Source organism: Fukomys damarensis, unplaced genomic scaffold (genome assembly GCF_012274545.1).
Source record: "Fukomys damarensis isolate Sample0158 unplaced genomic scaffold, DMR_v1.0_HiC HiC_scaffold_13, whole genome shotgun sequence".
Lineage (NCBI taxonomy): Eukaryota > Metazoa > Chordata > Mammalia > Rodentia > Bathyergidae > Fukomys > Fukomys damarensis.
The window spans coordinates 8,173,025-8,188,699 of NW_022900925.1; the positions used below are offsets into that span (position 1 = coordinate 8,173,025).

Genomic DNA, 15,675 nt, shown 5'->3' on the forward strand with positions numbered 1-15,675 from the left:
TAGAATTCATATTTGTAGACAGCTGAAAGTCTTTGCTTAGCTATGAGAAAACATAAGAGATTATGAGCAAGCAAGAGTATCCCAGAGTACCCCAGAGTAATTAGTCTGTCAGGCTCAGGGAAAACACACACACACACACACACACACACACACACACACACATACACACACACACAAAACTTGTAGATAGAATTTAAATTACCAATATATTAAAAGGCTACAGATTACTCCAAGTTTGATAAGAGAAAAAAATACTATTGGGGGGTATAACAAACCATCTTATTTATAAATACAAATGTTTAGTTAGTCTCTGCAGAGACTAAAGCTAACGCTTCGATTAAATACTTCGCAAGCAATTTCTGTATTTCATCACAAACACATTTCAAAAAAAAAAAAGGAAGGGTCCTTCTTCCTTATGGTAGAGTCTACTCAGTTTGGAATGAGCAGAATAAGTAAGCGGGTGCCTTTCACACATTGAGCTTTGGGGCTCAGAGTTCAAGTTATGATGCAGGCCTAGTTACTTAAAAAGAGCAGGTGCTGGATGGAACAAGACCTCGGATGCGGTGGCGCTCCTAGCTACACAGTCTTGATTGGCAGATTACGTCGAGCCAGTGTTAGAATAATACATTTATTATATTATACTAAATATACATAAATAGTTATATTTAAAATAAATAATGTACCATTATATAAAATACATCTAAATATTTCATATATTTAAATCACATGTAAAATAAAAATGAGCTCATAACGAGGTAGATGGGCTACTCAAATATCATGAGACAAATGCTCCCGGAGAACTTTCAGACTCCCTCCCCTGAATGGACTATCTATTCCCTCAGCCATCAGAGGCATAAACACTCAAGCCTGCTCTGAAAATAAGCCCCTCAAATAGGAAAGTGTCCTTCGTTTCCATTTGGAGAGGTAAGGTCCAGAAGGAACCAAAGCAACTGAATGACGGTGACCATCTAGGCTCTGAACCTCTTGTTTAACACGTTCGCAGTAGGGCAGTCATTCATGAATCTCGCGGCCAGGTGGCTTGGACTACCACTGGGACATGCATGACTGTCCCACTGGGCAGCTTTTTATTAGTAAAAAGACTGATAAAAGTGATTAGATCTGTCTGTACCACAGTGGTACAAGCTGCCTGATGGGACATCACATATGTAGTACAGGTGGTTCAAGTTAGTGGAAATGTGATAAAGCACTTTGAAATGAAGATATATAGAGATATAGACATGGATTTTTTTTTTCGGATACATTTTCCCCAATGATTTATAAATCATTAGAAGCAAAGAAATCATGGAAGGGACAGTTTCATCTCTATACAAATCCTCGGGTTAGTGCCAAACAATGCAAGCCCACAGGAGAAAGCAAGGCCGGGCTAAAAAATGCAACAGTGGGAAGCTAAAAGATGACCAGTTTACACTCACCATGGGAAAGACAAAATTGACAGTCTGAGTCTGTGCCAACAATGCTCAGAGAACAGAGTTGCTGCAGTGCGTTGGATGTAATAACAAGTTTTCAACAACAATAGCAACAAAAAACTACTGACAAGCAAAGAAATAAGAAACCATGATTTAGGGAAAAGGTAGTCAAAAGAAGCTGAGCCTGACATTCAGGGGCAGAGGGTGTGCTTAGAGTATGAGCGAGGCCTTGGCTTCAGGGAAACAAAGAAGGGAAGGGAGGGAGGGGACAGAGGGGATAGGAGGGAAAAGGCGGGGAAGGGTAGGGAAGAAAACAAGAAAGGAAGAAAGAAGCAGATTCCGAGTATCAGATTAGACTCGAGTATTAGATTAGGAGATACAAACGCCAAAACGACTATTTAAAGTTTTAAAATACATGTAAAATATTAGAACTGAGCGTGGTGCCACACATCCATAAATCCCAACTGTTCATGAGGAAGAGGCAGGAGAAGTCCCAAGTTCAAGGTCAGCCTGGGCAACTTAGACTCTTTCTCAAAATAACATATAAGAAAAGCTGGAGCCTTTTTATGGACCTTAGTATTTTAGTACTAATCGCCTAAAATGCACAAAAGCCTGGGTTCACTCCCCAGTGTGGAAAAAAACTGAAGGGAAATTATGATATCAATAAATATATAGATAGGTATCTCAACAGAGAGCTAGAAGCTATTATGTATAAAATTATAATTGTATATATATATTTTATAACTGTATATTTTTCTATAGGTGAAAACTATAAAAACAAATTATAGGCTCATTGGAGATGGCAAAAGAGTGTATGAATTGGAAGGTGGATTTAATATAGATTACAGGAGAAAAAAGAAAGACTAAAGAAAAGTAAACACTTAGAAAGCTGTGGGAAAACATTAAATTATTCAGCACATGTAATTGTAATTTCAGAAGGATGGGAGAAAGTGTGAAATTTTTTGAAGAAATAATGGCTGAAAACTTCCTAATTTGGTGCAGGAAAAAAAACATTTTATAGATCCAAAAAGCTTAACTAACTTCACGGTGGTAAACACAAAGAGAAAGACATTTTATCATCAAATAGATGAATGAGAAAGCCAAGGAACAATCTTGAAAGTAGGTAGACAAAAAATGACACATGATAAAGAGGAGAACAATAAGACTATAGAATGACTTCTCAATATGATCTGTGGAAATCCAGTAGCATTCGAATAAGATATTCAGACTCATGAACAAATAGAAAACAATGAGACAAGAACTCAAAAAAGGAGGCTAAAAAAGATTGTATTAGAGAAAAATTATGAAAAATTTGTCAGAGACTTATGTCTTTTTAAAAAATGCTAAATGAAGTTCTCTAGGCTGAGGTGGAAAGATACCAGATAATAACTAGCAACATTTAAAAAAAAAAGAATGAAGTTTGGTATGATAGCACATGCTTGTAATCTTAGCTACTCCAGAGGTTGAGGCAGAAAGATTGCAAGGTTGAAACCAGCCAAAGCATTTGGTAAGATCCTGTCCCCAAAATAAAATAGGCTAGGAATGTAGTTCGGTTGCAGAGTGCTTGTCTAGCATGAAGGAGGCCTATGGTTCAATTTCTAGTACCACCACTACTACCACCACCAGCAAAAATGAAAGTTCCTGGAAGGCTCAAATATGTGGGTAACCACAAATTTTTTAAAAAATGTTTTACTCCTCCATTTCTAGAAAAGATTTAAGCTTGTTTAAAATAAGCAATGTAGCCGGGCATGGTGGCTCACGCCTGTAATCCCAGCACTTGGGAGGCTGAGGCAGGAGGATCGTTGTGAGTTCAAGACCAGCCTGGGCTACATAGTGAGTTCCAGGTCAGTCTCAACTATAGAGTGAGACCCTGTCTCAAAAAAACAAAAAAATAAAATAAAATAAATAAACAATATTGTACTGATGGACAATATTAACAGGGTAAGGTATTACTGTTATAGAATTCTTGTACTATATTTTACTTGAAGTAATTAAATATTAACTGTAATTAGACTTTGAAATATTAAAGATGCATATTGTCATCCTTAGAGCCACAACTAAAAATTAATACAAAGATACACATAGCTAGAAAGCTTAAAGATCAATTAAATGGAATGCTGAAAATAGCTGATCATCACAAAAGGAGCAGCAAGGAAATAGCAGAATAAACAACAAATGAGGAAAAACAAAACAAATTATATTAAGTGTAAATGGGCTAAATATTCCAAATATAAAGCAAGATTTTTCTGACTGTATAGAAAAGCAAGAATCAATTATCTGCTGTTTCAAGAAGCGTACTTTAGGGCCTGGGATTTAGCTCAGTGGTGCTACCACCTGCCTCGCAAGCTCAAGGTTCTGAGTTCAATCCTTGGTATCAAAAAGAAAAGGCACTTTAAATATGAATATATAGAGGGCTAGGCATGGTGGAATATGCTTGTAATCCTAGCACTCAGGAAGAGAAGGATTGCTGCAAGTTTAAGGCGAGCCTAAACTACACAGCAAGACCCTGTCTGAAAAAGAGGGGGGGGGTTTGATGTGTGAAAACAAAAGAATAATAAAAACAAAGAGCAAAATTTAAAGTTAAACCAAGTATTTTACGAGGCAGGTGTGGTGCCACTGCGCTACATCCCCAGCTAAACCAAGTACTTTAAAGAAAACAATAAAATGTTACCTTGACTATAATTACCAATAATTATAGCATAGGAGACTGAAGAGGAAAATTAAGAGGAAAATAAAAATATACCAATTCTTCTCTTAGTGATGGATAGGAAATAAACATTGGTTAACTTCAGTCATTGATAAAAGATAAATTTAAATATGCATATTAAAAATTTAGGGGAAACTACTGAATTAATAAAAAGAATAGCTCCCAAGTTGTAGAAACAACTCACATATCCATGAACTGGTGAATGGAAAAACAAAATGTAGTATATCTATGCAATGAATTTACTCACTTTTAAAAGAGATGAAGTATTAATATAACCTATAACATAGATTATTCTTAAAAGTATTATGGTAAGTTTTAAAAACTATTCACAAAAGGCCTGATACTATTTGATACTTTTTACATGAAATGTCTGGAACAGGGAAATCCAGTGACAGACAGTAGATCAATGTTTGCCTAGCACTGCAGGAGGGACTGACTGCTGGAGAGCGTTTCTTGTTTGTTTGTTGGTCCAGAGGAAAAATGAAATGTTTTAAAATTAGATAGTAATTGTACAACTCTGTGTGCTAAAAACTGTAAATGGGCGAACCTTACAGTACAAAAATTATATATTAATAAATCATTATTTAAAAAACAAAGAAAATTAAAGGTATAAAACCTGAATAGATCCATAACTGTATAAAAATTCCAAAGATACTTTAAAAGTCCACCCTCTTATAATGTGTCAGAACCAAACAATTTTACAGACTGATGCTACCAAGTTCCATAAAAATTGACACTGAAAGGAAATGACCCACTTTCAAATAAAGATTCGCCTAATTGGAAAGCACCAGTCATTTTTCCCACTAGAAATATTTGGAAGAATGGAATCATAAGGACTTGGGGAACAAAAGCTACAGCTAGCTCATTATGTCAGGGGCTGGTTTTGAAAAGTCTTGCTGATCTGTGCAGCTGTGGTTTTTCTGAGTTAAATTCAAGCTAAACATTAAGGGAGCTCAGAAAAAAAAACTCTGACAAATTTCACGGAATGGATGTCACCAAAGACAAAATGTACTTCAAAATCAAGCAGTGGACTGTTATGACTACAGCCCTTTTTTGATATAAAAATGTGGATATTTATTTGTTTTAGGTGGGAATTGCCAAGAACTACAGCAACTAGATCCAGAAGTCTTCGCATTCACCACAAAGTCCGCCAAATAAGGAAGAGGCCAAGAGGGTCCCGTGAGTAACTGGGAAAAAGTTGGGAGAAAGGCACTACTACACTTTTTCCAGATGGCATCAGGAAAACAGGGAAGTTTTGCCTGATATCCTTCCATGATAGGTTTATTTTTAAAAGTCCACATTCTAAAGAAGCCCAAATTTGAATTGGGAAAACTAATGTGATTTCATGGTAAAGACAACTGAAAGTGTTGTGAAAGTAATTCGGTACATTAGAAAAATTTAAGGAGAAAAATCACACTCATGTTAATTGATGTTAAATGTGCTGCACTCGAATTAATTTTTCTTGCACATGGCACCAAATTGCCCCGTCCTAATTTTCCTTCTCTACTTACAATGGAAAGACAATGTCCTGGACAGCTTCAAAGTGACAAGTCGCTATGAGGGTCTCTTTGAAATCTGTGAAGCTGATGCGATAAATATGTGATTCTTCTGTTCCTACGAAAAATTGGTGTCCTTCTCCTCGAAGTGTGATAGAAGTGATGCCACCTTGTAACTGAATTTTCCTTTGAAGGAGAAAAAAAGGTAAAGTCAATTCACTCAACCATCAAGTGTTGATTACCCATCTGAAGTGTTACAGAAGATCCAAATCAGGCATGGGATTTGGGACATACCCTCAAGGAAGTGACAAGTGGGAAAAGCGTGAGTTATTCACAGCATTGTGTACCCACCTATAAAACAGTCAAGGGATTCATTAGTCAGACACAGACTGAATTGGGTTCTGTGAGATGGGCAGGGTTTGGATATGAGGAACATTTCAGGCGAGGCTATGGGTACAAAAAAAAAAAAAACATGGCAACTTAAACCATTTATTAATTCTATCTCTGGGAAATAACCTGAAAGTTGAGGGGAGACCATTTAGGTCAAAGGATGCTATTAAAACCTTATGTAAAATAGTGAGACAATGAAAACAACCTAAATATCTAATTGTAATGGAATTGTTAAGTTATCTATGGGACATAAACTTCATAGAATATTTGCCTGGCCACAAAATGTTTAAAAGATTATGTACTTTATATATATTTTACCACAATGATAAAAAATACCATGCAGTAATATTGAAAATATTTATGATACCTTTATGATGTGAAAAAGTCAGCAAACAAAATTTTATATTAGCACAATTACTTCAAAATCTGTCAATAACAAAGACAAAAAAATAACAGAAAGTTAATAGTGATTGTCTTTGCCTGATTTTCAGACATTATTTTCTTTTATTTCACATTTCTGATTTCTCCCTCTTTCCCTACCCTGTTGTTTTGTTTGGTTTTGTTTTGGTTTGAAATTTTGAGACAAGGTCTCACTATGTAGTTCAGGCTGGTCTCAAATTCACTATGTATCTCAGGCAGGCCATGAACTTACACCCAATCCTCCTGCCTCAGCCTCTCGTGTGCCGGGATTATAGGCATGCACCACCACACCTGACCTCTTACCTGGTTAATAATCCTTATTTAATAAATATGAACTTAAAAGCAGAAAAGAAACAGAATATATAAATGAAGAAGACTCAAGGAACTCAACATTGCTCTGCACCTAATTCAGTCTGGATGATATTCAATGGGGGTTCTTGTGAAGGAGCCGGCATGGATAATGCAACATTTTAGAAAGATCTGTTTGTTAGTAGGACACAGCTGGTTAATGAAGAATGGAAAACCACAAGTCCTATCCCAGCCCCTTTTCTAACTGGAGATCTCTGACTGTGCACAAGTCAGTAAAAGCAGATTCTGGCCGCCACTTCCTTTGGGCAGTTCCAGCGGCTGCCACTAGTCTTGAAGGGGTCCAAACTGGGGGACACCCCAAGCCATTGGTTGAAATGGGCAGTTGAAAGGTGAGGGGCAGGGTCTCTCTCCACCTCTTTCAGAATGGGATACACAAACTCACCAGTTTCCTGCAAAGCTTTGGATTGTATGCTAATTGAAACTCTTATGAACTGTAAAATATCCTTCAATTAGATCAATTTGTAAGAGAGAAAATGGTCATAAATTCCCTGTGTCCAGATAGTTTTTGCTTTAAGAGGCAACTCCAAGCTTCCCCAACAATGCAGCCTGGAACCCAGGTCACTTGTGGGCTTCCAAGGTCTGAATGAGACTCAGGCAGCTCCATCTAAGGCTTCTAGTCCACCCCCCAAACCCAAACTGCTGTCCAGCCCAAAAGAAGCCTCCACAGAGGGACCCCTCTGGCTTCAGGAGGTGAGCAGGGGAGAACTGGGGGCTTAAAATGGGTCAGACAGGATTAGAAAGATTGTCTGGTGATCCTGGTAAGCACATGGAGGCGTTTCAAAGTTTAGCTCTATCTTTTGCTCTAGCATGATAGGTTATTATACTTCTTTGAAATCAAACATTAACCCTTAGTGAAAAGCAAGTGGCTTTGCAAGCAGCAGAGGTCTTTGGAAGCTAGTTACATATGATTTATCATAGGAAGCATGAGGAACTCCAGCCAGGGGAAAGACCAGGAGGTCCCAGGAGATAACCCCTACTGGGACTCTGATGACTGTCCTCACTCACATCAAATATTTCCAGGCCTGTATCCTAGAAGGGTCATTGCAAGTGATCAATTATTGATCAGGGTAGTGAAGAAAATCACTCAGCCTTTTTACAAAGACTCCAGGAGGCTTTAACTACATTTACCCTCCCATCCTCAGATGCTGCAGGGGGGCAGGTAATCTGTAAGGATAAATTCGTAACCCAACCTGCCCCAGACAGCCCGAGAAAACTACAAAACTACGAAAGAAGGTATTTGGTCAGGATAGCTCTTTAGATTCCCTGAGGTCTTTTATAATCAACACTAGGAGGGGGTCAAAGAGAAGGAAGATTAAGGTCCGAAATGGGCAGTGGCACCTGTGGCCGTCCTCTGGGGAGGAGGCAATGGAATTCTGAGGGCTCTGTAGATGATTCATCCACTTACAATAACTGAGGAAAGCCAGGACACTTCCGTGGGGAATGATTGCAGCCCCCAGCACCAGAAGGGCCGAGAGCCACTCCTGCCCAGTCTGTAAGAGGAATCACTGGAAGCGGGATCTGGGATCAAAGAAAGCCAGCTTTCCACTTGGTCCTACAAGAAGACTAGGGAGGCCCAAGGCACCCTTCACAAGCTCCTTGAAATCAGACTAATCGCCACTTGGGAGCCCTGGGTGACTCTAACGGCAGAGAGAAATTAATCTCCTCCTCCTGGATTCAGGAGCTGCTATTGCTGATCTCCTCTCTCCAGTCCTGGCCTGCAGTCAGTACAACTGTCAGAAGTGTCAGACACTTCTCACAGCCCCTTTGCTGTAGTTGGGATGATTTTCTATTCTCCCATGCTTTTCTGATTATGCGAGAAACCCTAACCTCCTGCTGCAAGGAGATATCTTACATAAGCACTATCATTTATATGCACCCAAAGTCAGTACTCTGCCTTTCCCTAAGGGAGACAGAGGTTAATCCAAGCCTGGACAGTACTGGGAAGACTAGAATAATCAGTAGAGGTAATATCTGTATTCACTCATTTAAAAGACCCAATGTCTTTCCCTCACTTCCTTGGCATACATACATATTTAACAGCTAGTACGCCTTCTAACTCCAGGGACCTAATCTTTTTCTACACAAATACTCCCTAAACACTCCCTAAAAAATAAAAAAGTGGTTGCTAAAAGAAAAATTTTAGATTACAACACTGTACCTTTAACACTCTGTCCCTTTGGAGAGAACTTTTATGTAAGAAACAGATGTGGCTATCAATAGAGCAGTTTACCATAGTGAATCTACTAGAAGGGATCCCAGGAGCCTAGGGTGCTATTCCAAAGATTAAGATAAACCATCAATCTAAAGTCCTTTTAAAATGGTTCTTGCTTTCCTGGGCATATAAGGGTTATTCTTTCATTTCCCTTTTAACTCTTATTTGTGTTAACTTATTACAAGAGATCTCTCTTATTACTCGCCCAAAAAGCACTAATAGATGACCCATAGATAAAGTTCTGAGTAGTCTATTGAGAGTTAAAAACCTAAAACTAGAAAAGGGCTATTGTAGTTCAACTTGGCCAATTCACAAAAAGTGAACTCTGACTTAAAAGTAATTGTTTTGTGTGTCCTATTTGTTTCTTGTTTATTCATCTGACTGTTTAATCTGCTTTAATGATCAGTTAAAGTACCTGTAGCTGCTTCAGTACAGGTTTTTGAGCTCGTTATCAATTGTATTTCTCCTTTTATTTTTGCCCTTGTAAACTTCTGTTTGTTATGGTTAGGCCATGCATTCTTATCTCTTGGTAAAATTCATTTCTTCTTGCCTAGAGACTGTCAAACAACAAGTGGTCACGCAGATGCGGCCGATGATGAATGTGCTAGACTCCTTTTACTGGGTCCACAGATCAACCCTCTGAACACAGTCCCTAACTGCTGAATCCCAATATAACTTCTATGAAAGGCCGCTCAGACTAGCTGTCTGGAGAACATCTCGATTCCACTCCCCCCCTACACTGACCCTCCTCAGGTTGAAGCAGCCAGATTTGGTCTTTGCCCCTTCTTCCCTAACGGCAATTAGGGTTACTTCTTCAGAGGGAGAAATGTAGAAAATAGTTTATTTGTTTAGTTTATAAGTGAGGCAGGGGGAGAGCCTGAGACAGAGCTGGGTGATCAGCCACATTGATAAAAATTAAAATAAGAACAGACAGTGAACTAGGACTCTAGACCAAGAATGAACTTCCTCAGGCAACGTGGGATGCTACCCACTCCTTACTAAGTTCTGAGCTCTGAGAAACTTAAAATGCAAAAGAACCATTTTTTCCCTTTAAGATCCCAGTTCCTTTTAAACCCTACATGTTGAAGAAATGGGTGAGACAGCCTGAATTCCAAATGGTTGTTTTAAATCCACAGAGCCACCTGTAATATGTGGTCACTAAAACAGCTGAACAACTCCCACGCTCTGCTTATCTATAGTTAGCTCTGGATCAAGGGGCCTGGTGGCGACACTTTGGGGACCCCTCTTGGAAATCCAGAAGCTATTCTCCTTCTTACTTCCAGTAAAAGCTCTCCTAACCTAAAAAAGGGAAGAAATGATTACTTCCACTTTGAGTCTTCACTGTCATCAGGCAATTTGAGAAACAGCATAAAACTTGAAAAATTGCTCTGAGTCTAACTATCTTCATCAAAATGGGAATATTTGCATATCAAAATGAAGGGCTAAAAATTTAGGAGGTTAAATTAACTTACTATGTTCACCACATATCCAGAATCTATTAACATTTTCTCCCTCATTCTCCTTCATACAACACAAAACTGGTCCAAAAATATTCTTATTAAAACCTGTTTTGACCACTGAATTTAAAATTGTAGCCTGTCCCCTGCCCTCTTCAATCCCCAATTCCCCTCGCTCTATATCCTGCTTTATCTGCATTGCACTTATCACCCTATTACAGTAGTTCCCTCTTCTCTGTGATTTTGCTTTTCTTGGTTTCACTTAAAAAACAGCAGCCTGAAAATATTAAATGCAAAATTCTAGAAAAATATAATTTGGAAGTTTTAAACCGTATATCATTCTGAGTAGTGTGATAAAATCTTGTGCCTTCTTGTTCTGACTGTAGCTTTCTTGATTATCAGATCAATAGTCTTGGTACTGCAGTGCTTGTGTTCAAAATTTAAAATTTGAAAATTGATTCATTCAATGAAATTTATTTTGCTTGAGTACTTGCTATGTGTAAGGCCTTGTGCTAGTAGGCAGTGTATTGGAATACAAGTTTAATATAAACAGCCAATATTCAGTAGCTTGGGTACTTTTCTTATCCATAGTCCCCAAAGTGCAAGAAGAGTGATGCTGGCAATTTAGATACGCCAAAGAAAAGTCAAAGAGATTTCTTTAAGTGAAAAGTTGAAATTTCTCAAAAACAGAAAAAATAAATCATGCTGATGTTGCTAAGAATGAATTTAATCCATGACATTGAGAAGAAAATAATTTTGTGCTAAGCCAGGAGTGGTGGCACATGCCTGTAAGCCCAGCACTCGGGAAGCTGAGGCAGGAGGATTGCTATGAGTTGAAGACCAGCCTGGGCTGCACAGTGAGTTCCAGGGCAGTCTCAACTACATAGTGAGACCCTGTCTCAAAAAACTAAACTTGAAGCTAAGTTCAAGTTTAGCCTTTGCTCCTTTGTGAAATGATTTTCCTGATCTCTCCATCCTGATCATTCCTTCTCTGACTTTTCCTATACATCCATGATATATTTTATTTTACCTGGGATGTGAAGTTTGTGCTTAGATGCTCTCTCATCTTGTGGTGACTTTTTCCATACGTATAGACCTTATGCCCAAACTGGACTGTAAGGTCTGGGAGGATAAAGGCCTTATCTTATTTTTCTTCATTTTAAAAATAGTACCTAGCACAATGGTTTGGGTGGAGGAGGTGCTGGACACATGCTTGCTAATGACAATGTATAAAGTTTTGCTTACATTATTTATTTAGTTTTCTATTTTTGAGTCAGGGTCTTACATTGTGGTTCAAGCTGACCTTGAACTCACTATGTAGTCCAGGCTGGCCTCAAACTCACAGCAATCCTCCTGCCTCAGCCTCCCAAGTGCTGGGATTACAGGTGTGTGCCCCACAACTCAGCTTATTTACATTTATTTTAATTAGATGAACCATGAAAACTACATAGCATATATCTGGCCCACAGATATAGCTACTGAATATTGGCTATTAGTATTAAACTTGTTTTCCAATACTCTGCCTACTAGCACAAGGCCTTACACATAACAAGTACTCAAGCAAAATAAATTTCATTGAATGAATCAATTTTGAAATTTGAAATTTTGAGAATTTGGGGGGGATATGTTTTTGAAAAAAATATTTATCACATTTTATTAAAGTTACCCAAAAATAGATCCTATTATTCATTATAGGTTTGTAAATAAATTCCTGATTAAAAAAAATATTTTATTAACATTCCAGAAACCTATTGGTTAGTAGCCGAAGTGTAAAATAATTAAATGGAATCCACAGTGCTATGAACTGTCCCTAGTATTATCAAAAGAAAACCTACAACTTATGCCTTATTGTGAGGATTAAATGAGCTGATTGAAGCAAAGCATTTGGTGTGAAGCAGGACTTAAAGAAAAAAAGTTTCCTCTCAAGCCTTGGGCAGTTTCCCTGCACTTGGACCCCCACACACACCTCCCCTGTAGCTGTAACTCTTTGTTCTGGTACAGATAAAACTGGCAGCTATGTCCTATAAACAACGTTTACAACATTCTGTTATTCAGAAGGCTCTGTCTTCTTTCAAGGCTAAATTACAAAACTGCCTGTCCTTGTCCTGTTTCTGTAAACTCTTTGCTATGTCACTAGAAAGTCCACCCTCCTTTGACCAAATGTATAAAAATTGGAAACTTTCCTTTGCTCTCTGCTCTTCCTTTGGACATTAGTCCATTGAGCCTGTGTTCACCTAAAACCTGAAATAAGTCCTCATTTCCCAGTGGTCTCTCCTGTCTCTTTTACCCCACAATGGGTATTTAGAAAGTACTCAGTAAATGAATCTTTTTTCCCTTTTAGCAATAAATTTATAACATCACTATTTTCTTTGTCATGTTTCAATGTGTTAGTGCAGTAAAAACATATATTGATTAAGGGGAGTGTCCAGCTAGTCCTAGAGGATTTCTTTGATCAACACAAGTCTTTCAATAGGGGAAAAAAAAACATCAGTCTGATTCCAGTTACTCAATAGCAAGATGAAATTCTCTGACAAAATACCACTTTGCTAATATCATTTAGTAGCTGGCTTTAAGTGAACCTCCCTCCAGTGAGTCTCTACTTACACAATGTTTTGGGGCCCCAGAACTTACTTGGCAGGTTTGTAGCTGGAGCTTTTACAAAAGACCAGCAATCCAGCTCCAGAGCCCACCAACAAACCCCCCATCTTCAGGCATCTGATGGCCGACACTCCCTAGAAGAAGAAAGCAGTGCTTTGACAAAGGTCAAATAATTTCATCCTTCTTTTTTATTTTTTATTTTAATTTTCTTCGTATTATTTTTGAAACAAGGTCTCACTATGTTGTTGAGGCTGGCCTTGAACTTGTGGTAATCTTCCTGCCTCAGCAACCAAGTGCTAGGATTATAAACATGCACTACCATGCCTGGCTCCCAGTATGAATTTCTAATTTTAAACTGTATATGACTGCTAGGGTTTGAATGTGACTCTACAAAGTTTCTTCATGGGAAACCCAAACCTCCATGCAATGGAGTTGGGAGGTGGTGTCTGGGAAGGGGTGACTGGGTCACAGAGGCTTTGCCTTCAATGGTGGGTTCACAGTATTATCGAAGGAGTGGGTTGGTTATGAAGAGAAGTGTGCTTGTTGCAAAAAGAGAGTTTAGCTAGGCGTGGTGGCATCCACTTGTGGTCCCTACTACTCAGGGCTGAGGTAGGAGAGTGGCTTAAACCCAAGTGTTCAGGGTCAGCCTGACCTCATGTTCTGTTTTATTTATTTTTACTGTTACCATTACAGAGTTTATTAAGTATTGTGAGAAAATTGTGACATCTGAGTATAGTTAGCTTTGGGCACTTTTACAATTTTTGAGTGGGCCAACCCTGCAGTTTGATTCAAGTCTGCCTGCTAGAGGCAGGTCTCCTCCTGATCCCCCTCCCCCGTATCTTGAAAATTGTCTGCTCTTTCTTTTTATTCCTCATTGTTCCCCCCAGAAGGTAGCTGAGGTCTGATCAGCCCTTTGTATGCTAGTATACATCCACAGGTTCTGAACATTCTCATCTGACTGGCAGATATACTCATGGCTTCAGAGGAAAACACCTAGCTGACACATTTGGGAAAACTCTGGGGTCTCTGTCCTGTTTCTGCTACTGCTGCTGAGTAGGGAGTATATCTGCAGTTGGAATAGGGAGGGAAGAGAGAGATTTATGGGAGATGGAGGCACAAACATCAAATCAGACACAAACAGAATCGCCAACCCCTGATCCTGTGTCATCAGTGCCTTTGAATAACACAAGAGGGCCAGGGATTTAGCTCAGTGGTTCTGCTGCCTGCCTCAAAAGCACAAGGTCCCAAGTTCAATCCCTCGTACCCAAACACAACAACAACAACAAAAAAAACCTGAGTAACACGAGTGCCCCAAGATACGGAACTGTGATACTCTACCACATCTTCATGGGAGGAATTGACTTTATGACAAATGAAAATGATTTAAGAAAAAATGTTCCCAGTATGAGTCTGTAAAAGAAGTGAAGATTGTAAATGACAAGAGCTGGAGTGTCTAAAGGGTATGGTTTTGTCACTTTTGAAACACAAGAAGATACACAAAATATTTTACAAGAAGCTGAAAAACGTAACTGTAACAATAAGAAACTGTACATTGGTCCAGCAATAAGAAAACAACAAGCGGGGATCTCTCTCATTCTATTGTAACACCAGCTGCTAGAACAACGTTATTGAACCACTCCAACCGGTTATCATTACACTTACACTTATTTTCATACTTCGGAGGTGACTTCTGTCCCACCAGCTGGCCTTCCACATTTCCATATCTAGTTCTCCTATGATGGAAGCCCATCCCACTTATCAGCAACCGCATATCACTACCAGGTCCCAGCACAGTGTCTACCAGGACAATGGCAGTGGGTGTTCCTCGGACTCCTATCTCTTCTATTCCATCCTTATACCTGCAACCTTCTGAGGTAATTCGTCAACACATGGAGATTGAACAAGATGATGGATGTGTTCCTCCCCCACTGTCTCTGATGGAAGCTTCCGTTTCAGAGCCTTATTCTGATCATGAAACGCCATTGCTATGCCTGTGCCTATGATGCAGACTGAAGTGATTAAAACAGTGTGGAGCACTCATTATTAAGAAAATTCGGTGGCTCCAGTTCAGCTTGATTTCTTGTCCACTGATCCTTGAGTGACCAAGATCCTGCTCCAAGAAACTAGCTAGAAGCTGCCCATTGTGAAATTTAGGATTACTCAGTGTCTCAGTACACTTATTTATTCTGTGGTAAGCTGTCTAAATTTTATGTGATTTGCCTTTTCAAGCTGTTTTACAAAAAAAAATTATTTAGGTAGATGTGGCATGTTGGCTTTCTGTGTGTTAACCTAACTGAATTTCTATAACATGTTTTATCCATTCCTAAATAACAACCACATTGGGTCTAGTGAGGTGTCTTTAATTTTCTTTGCTTTGTGCTCTTCTCAAGCTTTTAGATACAGTGTTTTATAAACAATTGTAACAATGGTGATAAAATGTGAATGTGCCCTTTCTCACTCTTTTAAAAGCTCTTGCACTCTCTGGCTCTTCTGTTTTCCCCTGTGGGATTAGGTAGCACACTCCCTCTCACAAAATGCCCTTATCATGCTCAGACGTCCAAGATCCATAAGCCAGACACATTTCTATCGTATAACTCAC

The 15,675-nt window shown here is 38.9% G+C and overlaps 1 protein-coding gene and 1 pseudogene across 1 annotated transcript in view; one reads left to right on the forward strand and one right to left on the reverse strand.

Moving 5' to 3' along the window:
* Positions 1-15,675, reverse strand: part of Cfap52 (cilia and flagella associated protein 52) — a 54,794-nt gene that overhangs the window by 13,891 nt on the left and 25,228 nt on the right. Inside the window, exons 7-8 of the mRNA XM_010614974.2 lie at positions 13,110-13,210; positions 5,646-5,816 (exon numbers count right to left, since the gene is read on the reverse strand). Of these exons, the coding sequence (XP_010613276.1) occupies positions 5,646-5,816; positions 13,110-13,210 (272 nt within the window). The remainder of the gene's footprint in view (positions 1-5,645; positions 5,817-13,109; positions 13,211-15,675) is intronic.
* Positions 14,184-15,123, forward strand: LOC104855920 (annotated as a pseudogene).